Source organism: Taeniopygia guttata, chromosome 1A, assembly GCF_048771995.1.
Source record: "Taeniopygia guttata chromosome 1A, bTaeGut7.mat, whole genome shotgun sequence".
Classification (NCBI taxonomy): domain Eukaryota; kingdom Metazoa; phylum Chordata; class Aves; order Passeriformes; family Estrildidae; genus Taeniopygia; species Taeniopygia guttata.
In genome coordinates, this window is record NC_133025.1 from 49,117,507 (window position 1) to 49,138,263 (window position 20,757).

The 20,757-nt window shown below is 46.1% G+C and overlaps 2 protein-coding genes and 1 long non-coding RNA gene across 5 annotated transcripts; 2 read left to right on the top strand and 1 right to left on the bottom strand.

Annotated features, from left to right (window-relative positions):
• Positions 1-4,280: 4,280 nt before the first annotated feature.
• Positions 4,281-6,795, top strand: RPS19BP1 (ribosomal protein S19 binding protein 1). Its single transcript, XM_030262974.4, has 4 exons — positions 4,281-4,405; positions 4,487-4,627; positions 4,933-5,030; positions 6,128-6,795. The coding sequence occupies exons 1-4, from the start codon at positions 4,348-4,350 to the stop codon at positions 6,260-6,262; spliced, it is 432 nt and encodes a 143-aa protein (XP_030118834.4). The 5' UTR covers positions 4,281-4,347; the 3' UTR covers positions 6,263-6,795.
• A 7,885-nt stretch (positions 6,796-14,680) lies between these two features.
• Positions 14,681-17,686, bottom strand: ATF4 (activating transcription factor 4). 2 transcript variants are annotated; one of them, NM_001245158.1, is given in 5 exon segments: positions 14,681-15,134; positions 15,246-15,453; positions 15,456-15,618; positions 16,135-16,449; positions 17,276-17,484. In NM_001245158.1, coding segments are annotated over 3 exon segments (414 nt in total). In that variant the 5' UTR covers positions 16,352-16,449; positions 17,276-17,484; the 3' UTR covers positions 14,681-15,134; positions 15,246-15,419.
• Positions 17,687-17,798: 112 nt separating this feature from the next.
• Positions 17,799-20,757, top strand: LOC140682214 (uncharacterized). 2 transcript variants are annotated; one of them, XR_012053534.1, is made up of 2 exons: positions 17,799-18,031; positions 18,628-20,757. It is a non-coding gene; the product is annotated as an uncharacterized lncRNA (long non-coding RNA). The 2 variants fall into 2 exon arrangements; XR_012053535.1 differs by having other exon boundaries at positions 17,943-18,143.

Below are 20,757 nucleotides of genomic sequence, written 5' to 3' on the forward strand. Positions count from 1 at the left end.
GGGTGAAAATCTGCTATGAATCATCTTGAAAATCAGTCTGATTCATAGTGAATAGACAATACAGATATAGGGAATAGACAATACAGATATATGTGCCAGTGTGGACTGTACCAAGTGTTTAGACATCAGGATCCCATTTCCCAAAATCATAAAACTGTGTTTTTTAAAAAATCCCTAAACTAAATAAATGCGTTTGTTTGTTATATTTTACTTCTAATGCTGCCCTTAGCTTCTGTCTTCTCACATCCTTCACAACATTCCTTCAGACTGAGACTCCTACATAACCCCCTGAATCCAGAAGCTGGAGCACAAAGTAAGAGCAAACAGACAGCTATCATGAACTGCTACAGACAGCAGTATGATTAGACATGAATGTAGGTACATCTTTGTTAGCATGTAATACAGAATTATCAGGTGGAACAAGCCAAATCAGATGTCTTCCAAAGCCCAGAATAATAGGGAAATAATAGTTGCTCCAAGATGAACCAGGAACTTTATCTGCATATTCAAGCAGGAAAAAATTACCATTTTTCAATGCCATAAGAAAGCAAGCAGAAAGTAAACTGATAATATTCACATATGGAAGTTACTGAAAACTCCAACTGATCTGTAGGCTGGGTCATTTAGTACTTGAAAAGCCAGCTACCCACTGAGACATGAAAGAAAGCTATAAAACATGAACATTAGTGTCAGGAAGCTTTTGAAGACATCTTCAATCTCAGAAAGAAAGGCATTTCCCAATCTGAAATGCAGCATCTGTGGGTTTTGCCACCTAAACTCAGATTATTCAGGCTCTAAGATAGTGATTTATTTGGATGTTATACATTTAAATGAAGACCATTTGGCATTCATTCTGTCCCCAAAGTGCTTCAAAGAGCTAACTGAACTGATTTTTGAGGGATTGCAAAGTGATGAAATTTTAATTTTATTCATCTTGGATGAAATTTTAATTTGAATAGAGGCCCTAAAACAGTGTAATGAAATACTGATTTTTTTTTTTTGTACTGACATAGACGAAGTCTCATAACATTAAGTTTTTAATAATACATAATAGTCTGGAAAAAGCTATTTGTAGGGTCTGCACAGCTACTTTCAACAGTGATTGAGTAAAAGAAAGGCATAGTTAAATGTATATATCATAATGACACAAGGAGCATATCATCACTAAGAGACTGATAAAGCCATGGAAGCTCCTGTAAAGAGAAATACAGCATTTCATATGCTGTGCTCACCATAAAGCGGATTTATCAGAAACAGGTAGTTGACTTAATCTAAGGTCAGCAGAGGATATTTTGCAGTTTGAAACATGAAGAAGACATTGTGTTTTCCAAAAGCCTACATTCTACAGCTGTAATAGAAGTAACATATACTACACAGGCAAACCCAGTTCATATTAAGAGATGATTTTACATTCCTAATATAAGCCAACAAATGTATCTTGTTTTGCAGTGCAGGGAATATGAGCATAATTCTCTATTAAGGTCAAAGAGCAAAGGAAGACTATGCACCTCTGTCTGCATGAGTGTGGCAGGTGTTGGTTGTACCAGAGCCACCCAGCAGGAACAGGACAGGAGCTGAAATCACCATGTCTGGTAAGACCAAACACAGCTGCCTCCAGAATGCAGTCAGGAGAAGCAGCAGTGATCAGGCTCTGAGAAAAGCTGCCAGATCCCGTTAAAAGGAGATGAAGAAATGTAATGTATTAATAATAGGTATATGATTTCACCAAGTGTTAGAAACCCCACAGCCTGTGTTAGACCGTGATCTTTGGCAACAGATCCAAGCCTGAGGAATACGTCAAACCACAAAGTGTGCATCCATTTAACCTCTGAGACTGTGCATGCAGTTAAAGAAAGTGCCTTGCTTTCCCTCTTCAGCAAAGTGACCCCTGTGTGCTCATTAAATTTTATTCTGCAGGTAATTGCTGACTAAAATCACAGCAAGTCTGCACCCAGCCTTGCTGGTCAAAGGAGGAGTTGCCTGCATTACAGGTCCTTGCTACTGAAGGTATTTAATAAGAAGGGACTCAGATTTTCTGAGACACCTACATAACTGAGAACAGTATTAATTGGCACAACAGAAATGGAAATGAGATGGTAATGGTTTACTTTTGAGGTAGAAAAGGGGCTATGTGTTCCATAAACAGGCTAATGCATCAGCGCAGCTTCTATCACACTAATTTGTTAAACATGTTTTGCAGTGTTGGCCAAAAAGATGCTCTTCCATCAGACGTCTGCATAAGGCATTTATGAGGCTACACCATTCTGACACAAAGCATGTGTAACAATGTATTAGGTGTTCCTAATAAATTATGTTTAATCAGTAGAATAAGCTGTCTTGAATATACTGTGTGATATGAAACCATGAACAGCTTACACCGAACCTGTAAATTGTATTTCAGGGGCTAAAATACAAATGTTTTTGACTGATGAAGTATTTTGAAAATACTTTCCCCATGGCATTGGCAGCTATCATTTATCTCACTCTGACCAAGATGAAGATAATATGCATATACAAGCAGTAACAACTTTTCTGCTGACAATAATATTCTTTATTGTTCTCTTCAATTTCAACAATAGGTTATTAACTCATGGCTTGTTCAGCTTCTTCACAAAGCTACAATAATAACCTCTTTGTAACTTTGTGAGCTTTCACACAACTGGAAGGACAAATCTGGCAAGGCTGAGGAGGTTCAATTTTCCACCAGCTATTAACAGAAAACAAGAAAATCTGTTCTTGTTGGAGAAGTGTTTTGCATCACATATCCAGTGACTGTCCCTCCAAATAAATTTAAAAACAGCTCATTAAAGGGAAAACTAGGATTGAGATGTGACATGCTGAGCAAGCAGTAAATGGTTAATGCTTCCCAGCTCTGAAGCCAGGAATAGGCACCATGTAAGTCCTGTCCAAAAAAATGTATTAGCAGCACTAGTGGAAACTGACACAAGATGCTGATATCCATCCAGGGAGAGATTCAGAAGAGAAGGAACAATAAAAGACAGGCATTGAGGTGACATCTGCAGCGGCTGGAGAACAATTTCCAGAGAACCACTGTCTTTTAATACACAGAGATCTAACTGTTATTGGTCCCCGCTATATGAGAAACAATGAGAGCCATTTGTATTCCTTTCTCCCTGCAGGACATGTCTGAGGGAGAATAAACCTCTTTCCTCCTCCAGTGTCAGCTTGTTACCAGCAGCACTGGTTATAATTGAATAAGCTTTATTCAAATGATAGCTAAATTTAGCAGATATTAGCATGAAGTCTCTAGAGGGGTGAAAACTGGAGAAGAAAGCTTTAATCAAATAGACTAAACTAACCCTGAATAATATATGCAATTTATGGCAGAGTCAATTTCTCAGCCTGATGAGTCTAGCACAGTTAAATCTGGATTTTGGGGCTTTGCTGAGACAAAATATGACACCATGCCCTTTCCTCCTGGCCTGTGATGGCAGGGCCTCATCCACAAAATCAGATCCATTATCCAGTGTGCAACAAGCCAATAATTACACACGTAGGAGAGACTTTATTATTTATTTCAGGGTTATGGGAGCCCAGGTGCTCAGTGACATTCCCCAAACCAAGCACACCCACCAGACTTTCCACACCATCATTTATATGCAGAAGTTTAGGGTTTGTAACTTTCCCCTGTCTTGTGATGAGTTAGTAGGAGTAATTACATAACCCCAGTTAATTTCTGTGTGGGCTCAGGGAAAGGGCCTTCACCTGGCCAGGGGTCTTTTTGACCTTCCAGCATGACTTTTAGTATCATAGGGAACATACATGGACCTTTAGTATTTTGCCAAGTTAGCAATACATACATAGACATACGTCAACATCTTGATTTACTACATCCTTAAAGGTTGTTAGTTCCAGGATATCCTTGAGTAAGGGATACTAATTGCTATCTATGCTGATACAGAACATCCTGACTTACTACATCCTTAAAGTTTGTTAGTTCCTGGATGTCCTTGACTAAGGGATGCTGGCTGCTGCCTGTTACACCGATTAAGTCTTTTTTCTTGCTGATTAGCATTGAAAGTATTCAAAAATCTTGTATCAAAGAACATCCTGACTTAAAATAATCTTGATATTCACCCAATCTAGCCCCAGTCAGGGTCACCTAGAGCAGATGACACAGGACCATATCCAGATGATTTGGAATTTCTCCAGAGACGGAGCCTGCACGACCTCCCCGTGCAGCCTGTTCGGGCGCTCTGCCGCCCCAATTTGGGGTGAAAGTTCCTGTGTTTTAGCTGCTGGCCGCCGCCGGGTGTCCTGCGGCCAGGCGGGCCCCGCGCCCTCGCTGCCGCCCTCAGGGGCGGGGCGGGAGGCGGCAGCGCGGCCATGGCGGCGTCGCTGCTGCGCCGCGGCCTGGAGCTGCTGGAGCCGCCGGCTGAGCCGGGTGAGCCCGCGGGGCCGGGCGGGCGGGCGGAGCGGGGCTCCCGGCACGGCTGCAGCGACTCCGTCCCTCTTCCCGTTGCAGGCCGGGCGAAGGCGCCGCCTGGGCTCCAGCGAGGCCGGGCCGGACCCGGGGCGGCGAGCGCGGCGAGGCGGAGGAAGAGGGCCCCGGAGCGCGGCAGGAGCAAGGCCACGGTCAAGGGCAGAGTCGTGAGGTCGGCGATAGGTGAGTCCCGACACCTCCGCAGCCCTCGTGCCGGGGACCCTTGTGTGGCCCGCAGCCACGCTACCGGTTGCTGTATCCATTCAATTCAACCCAATCCGTCCTCTCCCATCCCCATCCCGTCCCATTCTCCTGCATGCCCTCTTGGTGTCGCTCACTTTAAATACAGCCTCCTTGGTGGGCGCACCCCTATCCCTGAGCTGTACCGGTGTCTTTCTCCTGGGGTTTTGCTTATCCTTCTGTGTGTCTCCTTGTGAGCTGCCTGGATGAGCAGCTGATGTGTTTTGTCGCTCTCTGCTTTGCCTCAGAGGAGTACCATAAGAAGAAGCCTGTGAATCACTTGAGAGAAAACCTGAAGTACATGTTAAAGGGACGGCTTGTTGCAGACAAAGCTGTCACAGAACAAGTAAGACTGTGATTTCTGTTTGGGATGGGGGGGTCTGTTTCCACTGAGGAACACAGGTGAATGGGAATCATCCCTGGATTTTCCAAATTTATACCTTGCACAAGAGAGTCGAGTTAAGTTTCTGTCTACAGATGGCCTTGAGGAATTTCTATGTGCCCTGGCAAAATAACTTAGTAAGCTTTAAACTGTTGTTGATATGTTGCCCCCTATGATGTTCTCTAATACTAGTCAAAATCATAGAAACGCTGAACAGTTTGGATGGGAAGGGACCTTAAAAGAACATCCAGTTCATCATCCACCCTGCCATGGGCAGGAACGCCACCCACTACATCAGGTTCCTCAAAATACCTGACAGCTGTTGGCTTTTCTTAATTACGGAATATGTATTTCATAGTTTCAGCTGGCAGAGATGCCCTGGTTCAGACCTTCTCATTACTGTTCATCACACTGGCCTTCTCTGTAGCTGGAGGCTGACTAATGAGGAAGCAGATCTGCTGCTAGCTCATCTAATAGGAATTACTCATCTTCCTAAATGGTGTTTCTCATGACTTGAGAATTTCTTGAATGGTCTTCCCCAAAAGGTAGTCTCATGCCAGGATTTGAAGAGAAGAATAGCTGACAGTGCTAGAATCTTGGGCTGGTTTTATGAGATATAGGCTGTTAACTTACATAAACAAAGTGGTTTAGGCCAGTGTTTCTCAGGCTAGAGATTGTCACAGTGTATTAGAAAATACTGAGGGAATTCCACCAGCTTGTTGGGTTTTTGGTTTGTTTCACAGAGTGAAGGAATAAAAAAGAAGGTTATAGTTTCAGAAAGTTCAGAATTGAAATCCATGTTCTTATCTCTGTCACAATTAACTAGAAAATAGTTTTCATATTTGACTCCAAATAACAAGTTGGTATCTGCTGTTGTCCCAGTGACCTCTTTTGGTTAACAGCAGTAGTTTGCCTCTCACTTTTCTTTGGAGGCTTTTTGGGAAATAGCAGGGTTCTTGTACAACAGCCGGAATGCTTCAGGTGAGCTTGAAAATAATTGCTTTGTGATTTGGTCTGGATAACAATGACTATTGTTTTTTACATTTCTATATTATCTGAAGGTTCTTGCTCAGAATAGAGGCAGGAAGTCCAAAGATCAGCCTCCAGAGAAGACAGAAAAGAAGAAGCCTGAAGGCACCGTGTTCACTGAGGAAGATTTCCGTAAATTTGAGAGAGAATACTTTGGGATCCCATAAACATCGTGACAGAGATTCTTGCAGCTCCAGTCTTTCTGCAGCTTCTCCAGTCTGGCTCTCAGGCCTGGGCATTTCCTTGGCATGTTTGAAATGGCACATGGGGGATGTACCTCTGCCAGTAAGTGCCTCTGTGTCAGACTTGCAGAGCAGCTCTGCTTCTGGGCAGAGCTTGTTACTGGCCAGCTAAAGCCACAGAGGTGCTCTTGGCTCTGACGTGTGTTGTCCTTTAATTATCCTCCTGCAGCCAGCATGTCTTGCATTCTTGATGTAGGAGGGTGGACCAAGGCAAATAAAAATCTTTTCCCCTGCCTCAGGATATAAGGCTCCTGCTATCTGTGTTATTTGGCAGGGAGCATTGAAAGTACTGTATCTGAATGGAGAAATATTTTGGACCAGCATTAAGAAGGGAACGGTGCTTTGAAAAACTGTTAAATAACCCTGAAGTTTGGGTTTTGATTACTGCCACTGTCAGGTCTGTCAGTCATTGCAAAAGCTTTTTATATGTTGATTAAATAATTGTTGCAGACACTGTCTCTCTTTGCCTTTGTCGCATAGTGATTTTTATGACAGGTGATGAAGATGAACCATGTAACTGCTATGATCCAGGCATTCCTCTCTTTAGGATGACTCAGTTATGTGAATGGCCTCTCCAGTTCATGTTAACATATATATTAAATCATCTCTCTGACATGCTTAGGCATTCAAAGAGTGCAGGTTGGAATGGAGATGACTCCTCCATTTTGGCTACTCACAATCTTCCCTTTCTCCAAGGAAGAGTTCTCACACAGAGAAAGTTGTCCTTTGAATGTTTATAGCTGAGTGTCCCTCTGAGATTTATCCATGCCATCAGGGCACCACTGCTGAGTGTTGCCAGGTCCTGTAGCCAGGAGAGCTTGTGACCCAGATGTTAGTCTTGGCATCACATTAATATCTGAGCATGAGCTTGTGGTGCTGGGTTGAAGGGAAGTTGTTTTCTCTCAGACCAGCACTAAGTTGCCAGCTGTAAGAAACAGAAGGCCCTGCAGGTGGGAGTGTTGTTCCAGAAACTTCCTCACTAAACAACTTCAAATGTGCTTGGGTGGCTCTGCCACTGCCTTATCCTGCCCCTTACCTAAAAAGATGGAAAATGTGTTCCCTTTTTTTCCCTTGGAGAAAAAACAAAACAGGTCAGGAGAAATACTAATCCCGAGCTTTGGTTAAGCTCAGGAGTTGATTACAAGAGGCCTGTCTGACCTGAGCAGCAGCTGCAGGATGCCAGCATGGGCAGGAATTCATTTATCCTTTCCCTACCCTCTGATAGTAGTTCCTGGTGCTGTGTTTTCAACTCTGTCCCTCCTCTGTTGAGTTCTCTTCCTGTTGTCTGCATAGGAGAAAAGGTAACTTGGGTATATGAGATCCAGACAGGGGAAATAAATAGTGAACATATTGAAGTGTGTGTACTGGAATTGGGTAATAGCACGTGTGAGGGGATTTCTTGTAATAGGATCAGGTTCAACTATCTGCAGCCAAAAGTGCTAAGTATAGAACAGTTCAAAAAACAATTCCCTTTTTTTTAGTTTGTTCTTACTTCCAAAAATTTAAAAATGTAAAAAAAAAATAGCTTCTTAAAAGAATGGAAGCACTATTGTTTGAAAAAATAATTGAGCAAAATGTGTATTCAGCACGTCTCCCTAAAACTTCTGCACTGTGTGCCTGCTGCAGTGCATGTGAGCTGGCCTAACACAAGCAGCTCTGTGTGGAACTGCCATGAAGATAATTATTCGTATGAAAAAGCTGGCTGTGCTACAACTTGAGTGAAGGACGTAGATTTCTGGGGTGTTACTTTGCTTTAAGTCTTCATCTTCAGTATTTGGCATTTCCTATGATCCTGCAGAAGTTCTTCATGTCGTTTCCTGCTCCTCCTCTACCCATTCCTCCTACACATCCTTATTTCTGTGGTTGTTTAGCTTCTGGGCCCTTCTCCCACAGGCTGAAGGAAGCAAAACCATCCTTCCTTGTTCCAGAAAAGGGCAGGAGGGTAATGTGGTTCACACTCTTTGTGCAAAACCAAGCCTGTTTGTTTGCAAATGTAAGCAACAGGAAAGCTCTTCTGTCAAAGTTAATGAGGAACTTTCAAGTGAGGCCCAGAGCAGTTCTCCATGGGGATAATAACACCCAGATAAGGGGAGTTTCAAAATTGGGTGGCAGTTCTTATTACTGGCTAGAAAGACTATTAGAGCCAACGTAAATAATCAACATACTTGAAGCATTATGCTGTCAAGGAGAGTAAAGCTACCTGACAGACTAAATTTTGCCATTTGAAACTAAACTTGATTGTAGAGTCAATAGTATCCTTAAATAAATTAAACTTTATTTTGTGGGAGGAAGAAAAAGAAGCAGAAGTGAATGGTGGCTCTAGAGATATCATCTGCAAGGGCAAAGATCTTACAGCAGCAACCTTGACTTTCCCCCTCTCTGGCAGGGTATGAGCTCCTAGGAAAGAAGAGCAGTGCCACCTGAATACTGGGTAGGTAAGGACAGGTGGTGCCCCATGAGGGGAATGTCTTCAAAGGAGAGGGAAGAACAGCCTGTTGCATGTGCCTGGTGTTAAGCTGAAGCCAGGCACCTTCTCATACTCCCAGCTGTCTGTCTACCCATGCCCAGAGGATGCCAGCTGTGCTGGGACTCCAGGAGGCGGCTATCTTGGAGCAACCACCCTATCCCTGTAAGTGTTTGAGGCCAGGCAGGATGGGGATTCGAGCAACCTTCAAACAAAGGTGTCCCTGGCAGGGGGGAGGGAATGGGATGTTCTCTAAGGCCCCTTCCAACCCAAATGGATTCTGTAATCTTGGCTCTTTGCAGTCAGACTTCTCTGCCTGATGGAAGAGATAAGAAGTGGTTAGAGAAGCAGCAGCTGCCATAGCTGCTTTTCCTAGTTGGCCTCCAACCTGTTTCCCACACTGGAAGCTGACTGGCTGCAGGCCACAGCAACCTTTGAACCTGCTGGACAGCATTTCTTTCCCGCACATCTGCGAGCGGCGATGCAGGGACGTGTCCCACTGCTGCCGGGCCAACGCCGCGTGCTCGCTGAGCTCATCAGGCTGCTGGCTCCCTTCCCAGCTCTGCGACACCAGCTGAGCATCCTGCAGCAGAAAATAGAGGTAGCTGAGCTAGGCAATGGTGAGGGTGCCATCTTACAGGGCGTCTCCACCCACATGCAGCAGGGAGGCAGAATGGGCAGCAATAGCAGCAGCTTTAATATGAATGCAAATAAAAGCTCTGGAGTGTTATTAGTGTAGAACATTTCCAGGGAAACTGTTTAGAATAGCTCCCATACGCTCAGCCTTGAGCTAGCTTACTTTGAATAAGATTCATCAGGCTTCTTAATGGCCTATTGCTCCCTTGTTATGTGAATGGAAAGCAAAAAAAGGAAATTTCTTCCAGTAGGTACAAACTAAAGTAAGCCCATACAGCCTCTGCTGTATCAGCAAGTCTCCACTTCCTTGCCACAGAAAGCAACAGCAACTACTACTAGTACTGTGTGTGTGTCAGAGAGAAGAGGACTGCAAATGTAAACCAAGAAAACACATTTGTCCAGGACACCAACTTCTCGCCTCTGAAATGACATAGCAGTAACAAACCTGGCTGCCAATGAACTTGCTCAGGCAAATGAGACTGAAAACAGTGAAAAAGCTATAGATGAAAATCAAGGGGTAGGGTCCTAAAAACCTTAGCCAATCTTATGCTCTGGGGTTTTTTCCATGACGGCCTTACGTTTCAGTCTTGCTGATGATCAACACAGCATCAGCACCTACAGCACTTACAGGCTCCTGAATGCCTCAGGAAGAGGACTAGTGATTGTAAAAAGGGTGCACAGCAGTAGGGCCCTGAATAACTCGGAAAAGTTACAGTGAAAGGAAGTTCCTTATTTTGAGACATGAAGACCCATCAATTCAAGTCAAAATGAGGAGTGTGAAAGAAGGCAGACTGCCTACAGTCTGCTTACAGCTCAAAATGTGGAACTCCAGCCAAGGCAGACTGAAGGATGGTAGGTTGGAGGGGGATTAAAGGTTTTCGTGTCTATCTGTAGTTATGTTAAATAGGATTAACAGATCCAACCACTAACTGGTGGGGGTGGGGGACACAAAAAGCATGAAGGTTGCTCTGCAGCTGTCTAGAGGGTTACACACTCCTTTTTCTGAAGAAATAAGCTGTTGGCAGGGCTAAGCAGTAGCACAGGCAAGCTGGTGTGTCCTGAGCTGCAGTGTTTGCACGCCAGCAAGATCATTAATCTCCTTTAATGGGAGGCAAAGACCAGGACTCTTTCTCCACCTGCCTGCACACTGCAATGGAGATGCAGAAGAATTTCAGGACTAGGAGATCCTCTGTCCTATATAAATTCATCTGATACATCTGCTGCGCCTGGAACTCACTCCTGCCATTCCTTAAAAGGGTGTGTGTGTGCAAAAGAGAGGAAGACAGCAGCTGAAGGAGAAATGAGAAGTGCTCACTTGGAGAGCGCACACCTCTGTAATAGGGAAACTGGAGCTTGTGGGTGCAGCCAGCTTCCTTCTTTTGGTGACTTCATTCACTTCTGACACTGCATGAGTGCACTGAAAATAATGCAAAGGCTCCATACCTGGGATACCTGAGCAGTCAAAATAGCAGTGCCTAGGTCAGGGGACTGAATTTCTCTGTTAATTCACAGGGCCTGAAGCATTTCAATGAGAAAGTCAGCAAAGGTGAGCACTTCTAGACCAGCAAGAGATGCTCATGGTAAGACCCCAAGATGGCTTTTGCACTGGAAATGAAGTGTAACAAGAGTTTATGTGCAGCACTGCATGGCAAGGCTGTGAATACAGCAGGACAGTGGAAGGTAGGATATCCCCAGAAGCTACTTGGACCATACTGAAAAAAAATTAGTATGCACAAGATGGAAATTATGCCTATAGGAAGGACAAGAGATACTTTTTCTGGGTTTTTTTTTTGTTTGTTTGGGGGTTTTTTTGTTTGTTTTTTGTTTTTTTTTCCTAAGGCCTAACTCTATGGGAAGATAAAGAAAACTAGTATTCTTCTGGCCAAAAATGTATATATTTCCTAATCCCCAAAAAAGGCTATGAATGGACTACCACTGTGTGAAACTGCATCAGAATAAGCCACATTTTCTTTCTACAGTCCAGCTTGGGAGCACTTGGAGGAGCATTAATCTCCCAAAGGACAGCCTGTCCTTGCAGCTATTTCTGGGCTTTCTGCCAGGGCAAAAGCTATTTGAAAGGCTTTATCATCATTCTTTCTTCATTCCCCAACACTGCAGCTGTGGATTTATTTTTGTAAGCTTGCTGCAAAGCTGCATCTGATTCTCCACACACACATGTGAAGAAGTTGTCTGCAGTGATGGTTCCCCCTTTTTCTTTTGAAAGAGAAGGGTGTGCACCTGGGTCTCTCTAAAGGCAGGGTGAAGAGGAAGGTAGTTGTAGATACTATGATAACAGCAGAAACAAGCTTATGAGAAGGGGGTTTGTGAGCAGTGAACTGTAAGAGGTTGTTTGGTTTTGTGGGGAAATATTGGTCTCCTGCTTACCATGAAGCACAAAATTGGCTGAGGGATCAGAGCCTGAGGGTCATACACGCTGTACATGTGAAGTCTACCTCACTGCCCTTAATTCAAAGGAAAAATAACCGAGACAAATGCCATCAGCTGTCCCAACTTCAGATTCAAACAGCTTTTATATAACACAGATTGGGGGAATGATACTGTTTCCAAGGATGTAGAAGAACTACGCTCCTCCAGGGGTAGGTAAAGCCTGCATTTCACGCACTACAATCTAATTCTGGACACGGTATCATGCTCCATGCAAGCTGCAAGGCATCAGTTGAAGCAGATTTGTTCTGTGAGGCTGTGAGAAAAAAGAGAGCGCTCCTGCAGTTTGAAAAATACAAAGGCAATTATTAGGCAGGAAGCTATCAGAATTTTTACCCTTGTGGGCTGGAGCTTGAGACGGTGTCCTGGGTGCTCCTTGGCTCCTGCTGCAGGCTGGACAAGCTGCTGGGCTGCAGAGCCAAGCAGCGTGATGCTTGGTGTGACTAACCGAAGCCTGGAGGAAAAGTCTAGATAAAAAATGCAGATGAAGAATCAGCCCTGATCTCCAGCCCCTGTAAAATCTTAACTAAGTTACTAAGTATGGAAACACAGCGTCATTTCAGCAGGCGTTGCAGAAGATTGCCATATGGGCTGCCTCTGCAAAGCCACAAGCTCGAAGCCTCAGCAAGCACTGACAGTGCTGACTTGCTCTTTAAGGGCAGGTTTCTGACTCTCCTGCAAGGAGTTCTGTAAAGCACACACACAGCTGCAGAGAGCAAAGCAGCATGGATGCATCATGCATTCCTTCTCACCTGCTCCAGCTCTGATCTTCCTTCCCTGGAGTGAGTGTAATTGGGTAAATTGGACCTGCATACCCTCTGCAGGGCTGTAGAAACCAGAATCATGTACTTACTGGCCAGCTCAGACACTGTAGCTAAAATTTGTTTTAGCCACAAGTGGCTTAAAGACAGCCCTGCCACAGGGTGGGGAAGGGATAAATGTGCTGCCAATTTTTCCAGGCTTCAGCAGAACTGAGTAAGAGCAGCAGAACATAGGAGATGTTCCCTCAGCTCTGGCTGCTGCCAGGTGTAAACAGAAGTTGCTATGGCTTTAAGGGAAGAGGAGGTGGTTGCCCTGTGGTGCAAAAGGGGGAATCAGTATGAGGAGGAGAGGAGGGTTTTTCCCTGCATAGGGAAGCCACCAGCTGATTAAATTCATAGCCACTTTTCTATGGCTCAACTGAGACAAAGTGCAATGTCACATCAGGTGCAGATTTGACGAAAACCTTGGGGCTTTCTGCCTTTAATTATCCCCATCCTCAACCTGGCTGATGCAGCTGATTTGAAGGAAACCTATTACATTAGTCTACTTCCTAAACCACATCAGAGTCCTTTGTCCCTGCTTGCAGTCTCTAGTTTGCAGTGCATCCCATTCATACAGTACATGGTCACCAGCCCTTACCCAGGAGGTTTGAGACTACTCAAATTGTCTCAGGATACCATGAGGAAGGTCTTAGTTAACCACTGCCTCCATAGTGTGGCATGAGCTCTAACTCCTGACGGGGATCCTTCTTGTAATTTAAATAGTACCCAGGCACAGTTGTAAGCACAGACAGGTGCCACTGAGGGCCTGGCCCACTCCATGGCAGCAACCAGCTCCTGCTGCCAGCAGCACCATCCATCTATTGGCTGGTGCAGCCTTTGCACACCAGGGCCCCCAGCACACAGCTGTTATCCCACCTCACCTAACAGCTTGGGCAAAGGGCTCAAATGCCAGAGACCTCCAGCCCCAGGAGGCTACAACTGGAGAAACCATTCTCCAAGGTTTCCTTAAGGACCTTTTCCCTCCCCACTCCAGCACCGACTGAAGCCCTGGTATCACTGCACTACACATATGTGCCAGCCAGGCTCAGATGTCCAGCACCTGAGCCCAGCAGCTCAGGAAGCCACACTAGTGGCATGTCCACATGCCAAAGGAATTAAGCAGCGTTAAATGGGACTATCAGCAGCCAAAAAAAAAAAAAAAAAAAAAAAAAAAAAAAAAAAAAAAGGAAGAAAAACTGAGCACACATGTAGTTAAAAACAGCACATCCAAAGCCCTTAACACCCCCACACAAATACAGGTGCTGCTCCAGCACACCAGTACCTTCCTACATAGCTGAGGCAGGACTAGATCTGAATTAGTTTTATGGACCAACTCAGCTATAGCCTTAGTTAAGTAAAGGCAAATTTATCTTTAAAATTTGACTCATCAGTGGCTGGCTGAAGCAGCACTTTCACACTGGTACAGGAACGTGACCCATCAGTAAGAACACTTCAGAAACCCCATCCACCTGGCCCAGTTCACACCAGTTTGACAGGGCCAGGCTCATGGTTTGGGCACTTGGGTTGCAGTTAACCCACAGCAAGGGCAGTGCTTGCTCTGGACTTTTCTCCTAGGAAGCTATCTCAAACCAGTGTTCACAACTTCATTTTGTCCCTGGACCCTTTCCCACCCTTCAGAGAAACATCAAAGTCTGAAAATAAGCACCTCCCACCACACGGTATTAATGACCTTTTGTATTCCATTGACTTTCCAATCTCACTTGTTTCAATGGTCTTACAATTTGCTGAAAACCTTGAGGCACCTCAGTGTGATGCCCTTACTTTAGAATACAGGGAAATTATGGAGGGCACAGATCAACTGAAACATTTACACATACTCCAGTTCCAAGCACTCTGTACCCACCACCCAGAACAAGCAGAACAAGTGACACGCTGCTCTCACTAGACACACAACAGCTTGTTGTGCTTGTATTTACACCTAGGTGTGGTTCAAGTCATGCTGGTTTTACAAGTACCACTCATCACACACCATCATTGCACATTTACTACAAAATCATTTATTAGACAGCAATACACAGCTTTAGCAGGAAGCTTATATACATGCACACAACACTGCTGACTAGCCTACTCGGGGACTCTAGCTCTTTTGCCCTTGGCCTTGCGGACCTCTTCTATCAGATCTTTTAAGTACTGAATTTCCTTACTAAGGGAATCTGCTTTCTCCTTCAGGGCCTGGTTCTTCTGCTCCAACTCTCTGCACTCCCCAGACAGTGCCTCCTGTTCCGCCCTCTTTTTCTGCCGGTAACGTGTGGCAGCAGTCTTATTCTGCTCCATCTTTTTTAGTTTCTTATCTATTTTCTTTTCTCCTTTCACCTTTGCTGACACTACCTTCTCTGCAGGATGATCGTATGGTTTGGACTGCACAGAGCCACAAGGGGCATCTGCAGGGAACTGGTTGCCATTGGGGGATCCAAGTGAATTGGTGGGGCTGTGTTGGGGGGTTCCCAGGTAGGAGTCTGGGCTCATGCATATTCCACTATCATCAGAGTGGTTCTCGTCCTCTTTCTCAGATTTGGTGATCACCACCACAACAGTGGGGTACTCCCGTTTTCTTTCTCCTTCCAGAACATCCACTTCACTACCTAGCTCTAAACTAAATGAGTGGTCTGGAGTGGAAGTGAGAGACCCTGGGGAGAGGGGAAAAGACCAAAGGGAAGTCAATGGGGCCATTGGATCTGCTCCAACAGGGGATTCGGGGAGATGGGTGATTACATTATTTATCAGTGGAAGTTCTTTGTTGTGAAATTCCTGGATGGTAGCATTAAATAGATCACACGTGTCTTCCAACGTGGCCATCAGCTCGTCTGGTGAGACGGTGGCTTCCAGATGTTCCATACCTAACAGGGCATCAAAATCAAATTCCTTCAGATCCATCTTCTCCACCATCCACTCCATGCCAGAGAAGGCATCCTCTGCACAACAGAGAAAGTAAAGTACCACTTCAGTAAACTGTCACACAGTGCAACTCAAGTTCATTAAAATAATCTATCAGTCTATCATAATCTCACATCTTTCTTCTCTCATGTATTGCAGCACTAAGAGTAAATCATCAGGAAAAAACTCTTTCATTAAGCTCCTAAAAACTGCAGGGTACAACATAACCACTCTTGTGACATTCCAGCCCTCTTATTTAAATACCAAAAGAATTCAAGGACATTTGCAACACACAACCATGCTTTCTTATTGTTACCTCTGCCAAGAAACAATACCATTAACAGCTGGTGTGTTATTTCAAGGCCAACACAAGAGGCACTTTACCATAACCAGCAACCGTGTGCAGAGTAAGCAGTGTAGCATACACTCTTTCCCAGCCCAGGTAACACACGTGAGACTGACTTCAGATTTAAGAAAACCTAGCTATTTGTTTTAAGTGGAATGTTGTGGTACTATGTAATTGATGTCCTTTATGAAAATAAGTAATACCTTACCCTGACTGCTATCTATGGTGTTGCCTAAACTGTCCACAGCAAGCCAGTTGGAGGAGACTGCCTTAGCCTTGTCGCTGGAGAACCCATGCGAACCGAGGGGCTCGGCCACCTCCAGGTAGTCATCTAGGAGTCCCAGACTTTCCTCAGCCACCGAACACGGCTGGCTGAAGGGGGATATTGAATCCCCCAACAGCATCTCGTTGTTCAAGAAGCTCATTTTCGTCAGCTTTTAATGCTTTGACGTCGAAGGTTGTAGGCAAGTAGAAGGCTTTTTCGTCGACTACAGCAATGCTGCTGTGCGATGCCGTGAAAAACCTGCGAACAGAACTCGCACCCATCAGTATTTGGTTTGACCAACATAGTAACCTTTTCTACCAGAGGCAGCTCAGGAAGTATGGCGGAACTCCACAGATTATCTCACTTCTTTATTTCTGTGCTGCTGCACGTCCCCCGCCTCCCCGAGGGGCCGGCTCCGCCCTCCCGCCGCCATTTCGCGGTCCCGCCGCCATTTTGTGTCCTGCCACGTTTCCACCGCGGCCCCAGCCCGCACAGGGCTGCCGCCCCACGGCCAAGGCAGACTTATCGCCACCCTAGTGCAGTAGTTAACATTACTACCGGTGACTAACAACCCCCGTTCGTCTAGCTACGCTTATAGCACGTGGTCCTTGGACTCAAAGCCCTACAACCTCTAAAGCCCCATTTTTCCCCACATACAGCCACACTTTCCCTCGCGAGAGTAAAGAAAACCCTCCCTGGGGAAGTCCCTGTACTCCCATAAAAATACCAGAAAATAAATATTATGTAATAAAATGCCAATTTTTTTCGAAAGCTAAGTTTCTCGAACGATAGGAAACGTAGACACTCCTCGTAAATTCTTTCTAAAGGGCATTTCCTGCTATTTTTGACACTCGCCGCACCCGGGGATACTGAGCTCTACAAGATCTCCTCACCTGGAACCCATTTAGGCATAGCTAGGTAATTAACGTATTAATTTGGTGTACCTAGGTATTTCTACCCGCTCCCCGTGAGATCAGAACTACCACCACAGGCGGAATAAATCCACCCCAAAAGCCCACTTCAAGAGGGTAAGAGGGCGCCTATCAACACGCAAGAGCAGCCGTCCCTCACACACGATACTCACGCCATGGTTGCAGATGCCGGGGGTGTGCTGAGGCCGCCGCCGCTGCTGCTGCGCCTGCTGCACTGGCCGATGCCGCCGCTGGCCCTGCCGCCTTAAAGAGCCATGGCGGCCGGGGAGGGGGGGCTGCTCGTATCCGCGCCGCGCGGGAGGTGCTGCGCACACCGAACCAGTCACGCACACAACCACTGCTCACGGCCGCAGGAAACAATGAGGTGGCAGCGGCGCCGCTCCGCTCTTATATACGAGACGCCTCGTCAGACCAGCCGCGGCGGTGAGGTATCCTTCCGCCAAGAGTCACCTGCCTGTCACCAGCAGCTAGGGGCTTGTGGCCTGCCTTTCTGGGCTTCTCTTCTGCTGTTCTGCTACGAGTTAAACACAGAAGCCGCCGACAAGACGCCACAGCACCACGACGGGACAATCACGAAGGGACTATATGATGTATACATGCGCGCATGACACCCCCCCTTCGGGCGCGGCTGTGCCACGTGACCGGAGCGACTGAGGACGCTTCCCCCCCCCCCCCCCCCCGCGCCGCGGGCAGCTTTGGGGGGGAATTTTACCCGCCAACAAAGACGCGGAGCTCGCGCGGAAGACGTCACGCAGCTCACCACATTGGAAGGGCGGCGCTCATTGGCTAGGGGCGAGTCGTTTACGTGCCCCGTGAGCTGTCATTGGCCAGGGCTCGGAGGAGACCAATGCGGAGGGGAAGGGGAGAAGGAGCAGCGGGACGGGGAAGGGAAATGGCGGTCGGACGGGGTTGGGAGATAAGGGTGATGGTGGGAGCGGGTCGAGAACGAGTAGCCGGGCAGGGCAATGGCGGCCGCCCACGACAGTCCTCCGTTTCCCCTGACGTGCCCCTCTCGAAGCAGTGTGTGCTCCTCACTTCGATTTCCAGCGGCTCCTTTTGTTCCCCGCACAGCCCCGCTGAGGTTTGGCAGGCGCTGACGGCTGAGGCTGAGGCGCTGTCATGGCGCTCCTGAGGCGGCTCAGCCCACCATGGCTTCCTGCTCCCTTAGATAACGCGCTGCCTTCCCTCCCTGCCTGCCCCGCACACGGAGCGCCTAGATTACGGGCTCTCCGGGATGTTTGTGTGTGTATGTGCGTGTGCAGGAGGGCGTCTGCCCGGAGCCTGCCGGCCTCACAGCGGCCATGGCGCCGCGCCGACGCTGAGAGCTCCTGAGGAGCCCGGCTGAGAGCCGCGCTGCCGAGCCGCCGGCAGGATCAGTCTGATTAGTGCCTTCAACCCACGCAGGGGCTGAAAATTAAGTTGGTTATTCCACAGCTGAGGAATAAAAATGTCGTCTCCTGCCGTGCAGTTTCATGCTGATGCAGTTATTCTCTTCTCCCTGCAGACATCACTCGACTGGTGTGAGCATTAATGGATCACCTATAGAACCTCGCGGCTAAAAAGGGCAGTGACACCTTGGGTAGCTTCCAAAGTGCGGCTTTCCTTTTTATCTGATCCAAATCAACTTGCTTCTAGGAAAGAAGCAGACCTCTTCCCCCACCCAGTTCCTGCTAAACTAAACAGTTCCACCAGCTCGCCTGACCCCCGCTAAGACAGCTCACAGCAGGAACCTCACACGGGTCCACAGTTTTCCACTAACTTCAGTTCCTTCATCATCCTTTCAGTCGGGTCACATAAGCACTGGACAGCTCTGGTGAGCTGGGAGTTTCACTACCTGTGTCATTCCTCACTGTGTCAGTTATCCAGCTTCAAAAGGTTGATTTTCCACTTTGGCAGCCTCATAGCACCATCAGCTCTGAGAGCTGCGGTGGGACTTTGCTTGTTCAAACACCATCATCCTGCAGCTCAACTTGCTCTCAACTACTTCTGCAAAAGTCTCCACTATTTTCCTTTTAAAGCCTCAGTAGTATTTGGATAAAGCCTTCACTTTATTTGCTCAGGTCTAGCTGCCTGGGATTTCGTAAAAAACTGGCTGATGATTTGCAAGGATGGAGTGTGACCCAATTTTTACTTTTAGCAGTCTGGTCTTAGCACTGTCGCTACAAAGCAGAGTATGTCACTCCACATTTGTAATGTGAACACTGGCTGCTGAATTAAAAAGGGCAATTTTCCCTACATGTTGGTTTGTTGCTATTTTACTTTGGTTGTTTGGTTTTGATTATTTTCTTTCTTTTCTTTCTTTCTTTTTCTTTCTTTCTTTCTCTCTTTCTTTCTATGCACAGAATTTGAAATGACTAATTAAAATAGAGGAGGCAGAGAAAAATGTCCTCCAGCGCCAAAAACCACCACTGTAGCAGTTGAGCAGTCAGATAACTGTTCTGATAAGTACACTATGGAGGAGGCAGATCTTGCCTTAAAGGAAAATTGAGAGGAGCGGCAGCTTTTAAAGACGCTGAGTGGGTGATTGGCTGTGTGGAAGGGTGGACAGCACTTCCATGTCCTCACTGGCTAAGGGAGGGCTCTCATATCCACTGTCGTGCCTGCCTTCCCCTCCTCTGAGTGAAAAGGGCGATTGTATGACCGTAATAGCAGCTAAACAAACAGAAATGCACCCAATATTTATACACCCAATCCTTCATCATGAAAAGATAATTATAGATTTCTCTGAAAGGACTCTGGGAATGTGTGCGCAAGAATCACGTAAGCAAAAATGAAGTATGTGATGAGGAACTTAACCCAGATCTGCCTGTTTCCTAGCTGCCTGCTTTCCCTTTTGTGTGTGAACTGATTTTCTGTAACAATCTCCAATCCAGAAAGTGAAATCAAATAACCAGAAGCCAGCTGTTTAGAGAAAAGCATATTTTCCTCTGCTGCAGGACTGCAGAATAACTGTTGATGAATAATTTCACTTTCCACAACCCAAATTCCTTCATAAATTATCTTTCTTTTATAGATATTATGTCAGACATATCTCCACTGTGTCTAGATTTTTTAGCCAAAGTAGAAGACACTTTTTTTAAAGTACTAATAACAATTTTTGGGAATTTTTGTACAAAAGAAATTACAAGTACTTTCTAAGCACAGGACTACTAGCTACTCTTTACTAACTCAAACGTGTCTAAAAAGGAATTTCTTTGCAATATTACATATTTATTGCTCAGAGACTGAGCAGCTCTGAAGAAAATTTAATTTCAGCACAAAAAGGTGGCTTCTGAGGGAACACCAATTTGTGTGTATGGTAAGTGAAGTCCTGCTGTCATGTTAACAACTTTATCACCATGAATGTTATTTTCCTGCCCTGGGGACCTCAGCAAAGGGAACTCCTGGGATAAACAAGATCCATCCTGACACAGAAACGAAGGGCCAGCTGCAGGAGAAAGGAGCTGCTCTTCCAGAACTCGCTGCAGGAGAGAGGCCAAGGGCCTGGCTGGGAAGCAATGAAGTGCCCTGAAAAATCCAGCACTGCAGAGAGCCACCTCCAGCCAAACAGCATCACCAGGAGGTGGAAAACTAATACTCCTCATTCACCCTCCTCCTTCCTTAGGATGGAAGGCCAATATATGGGTTTTAATAA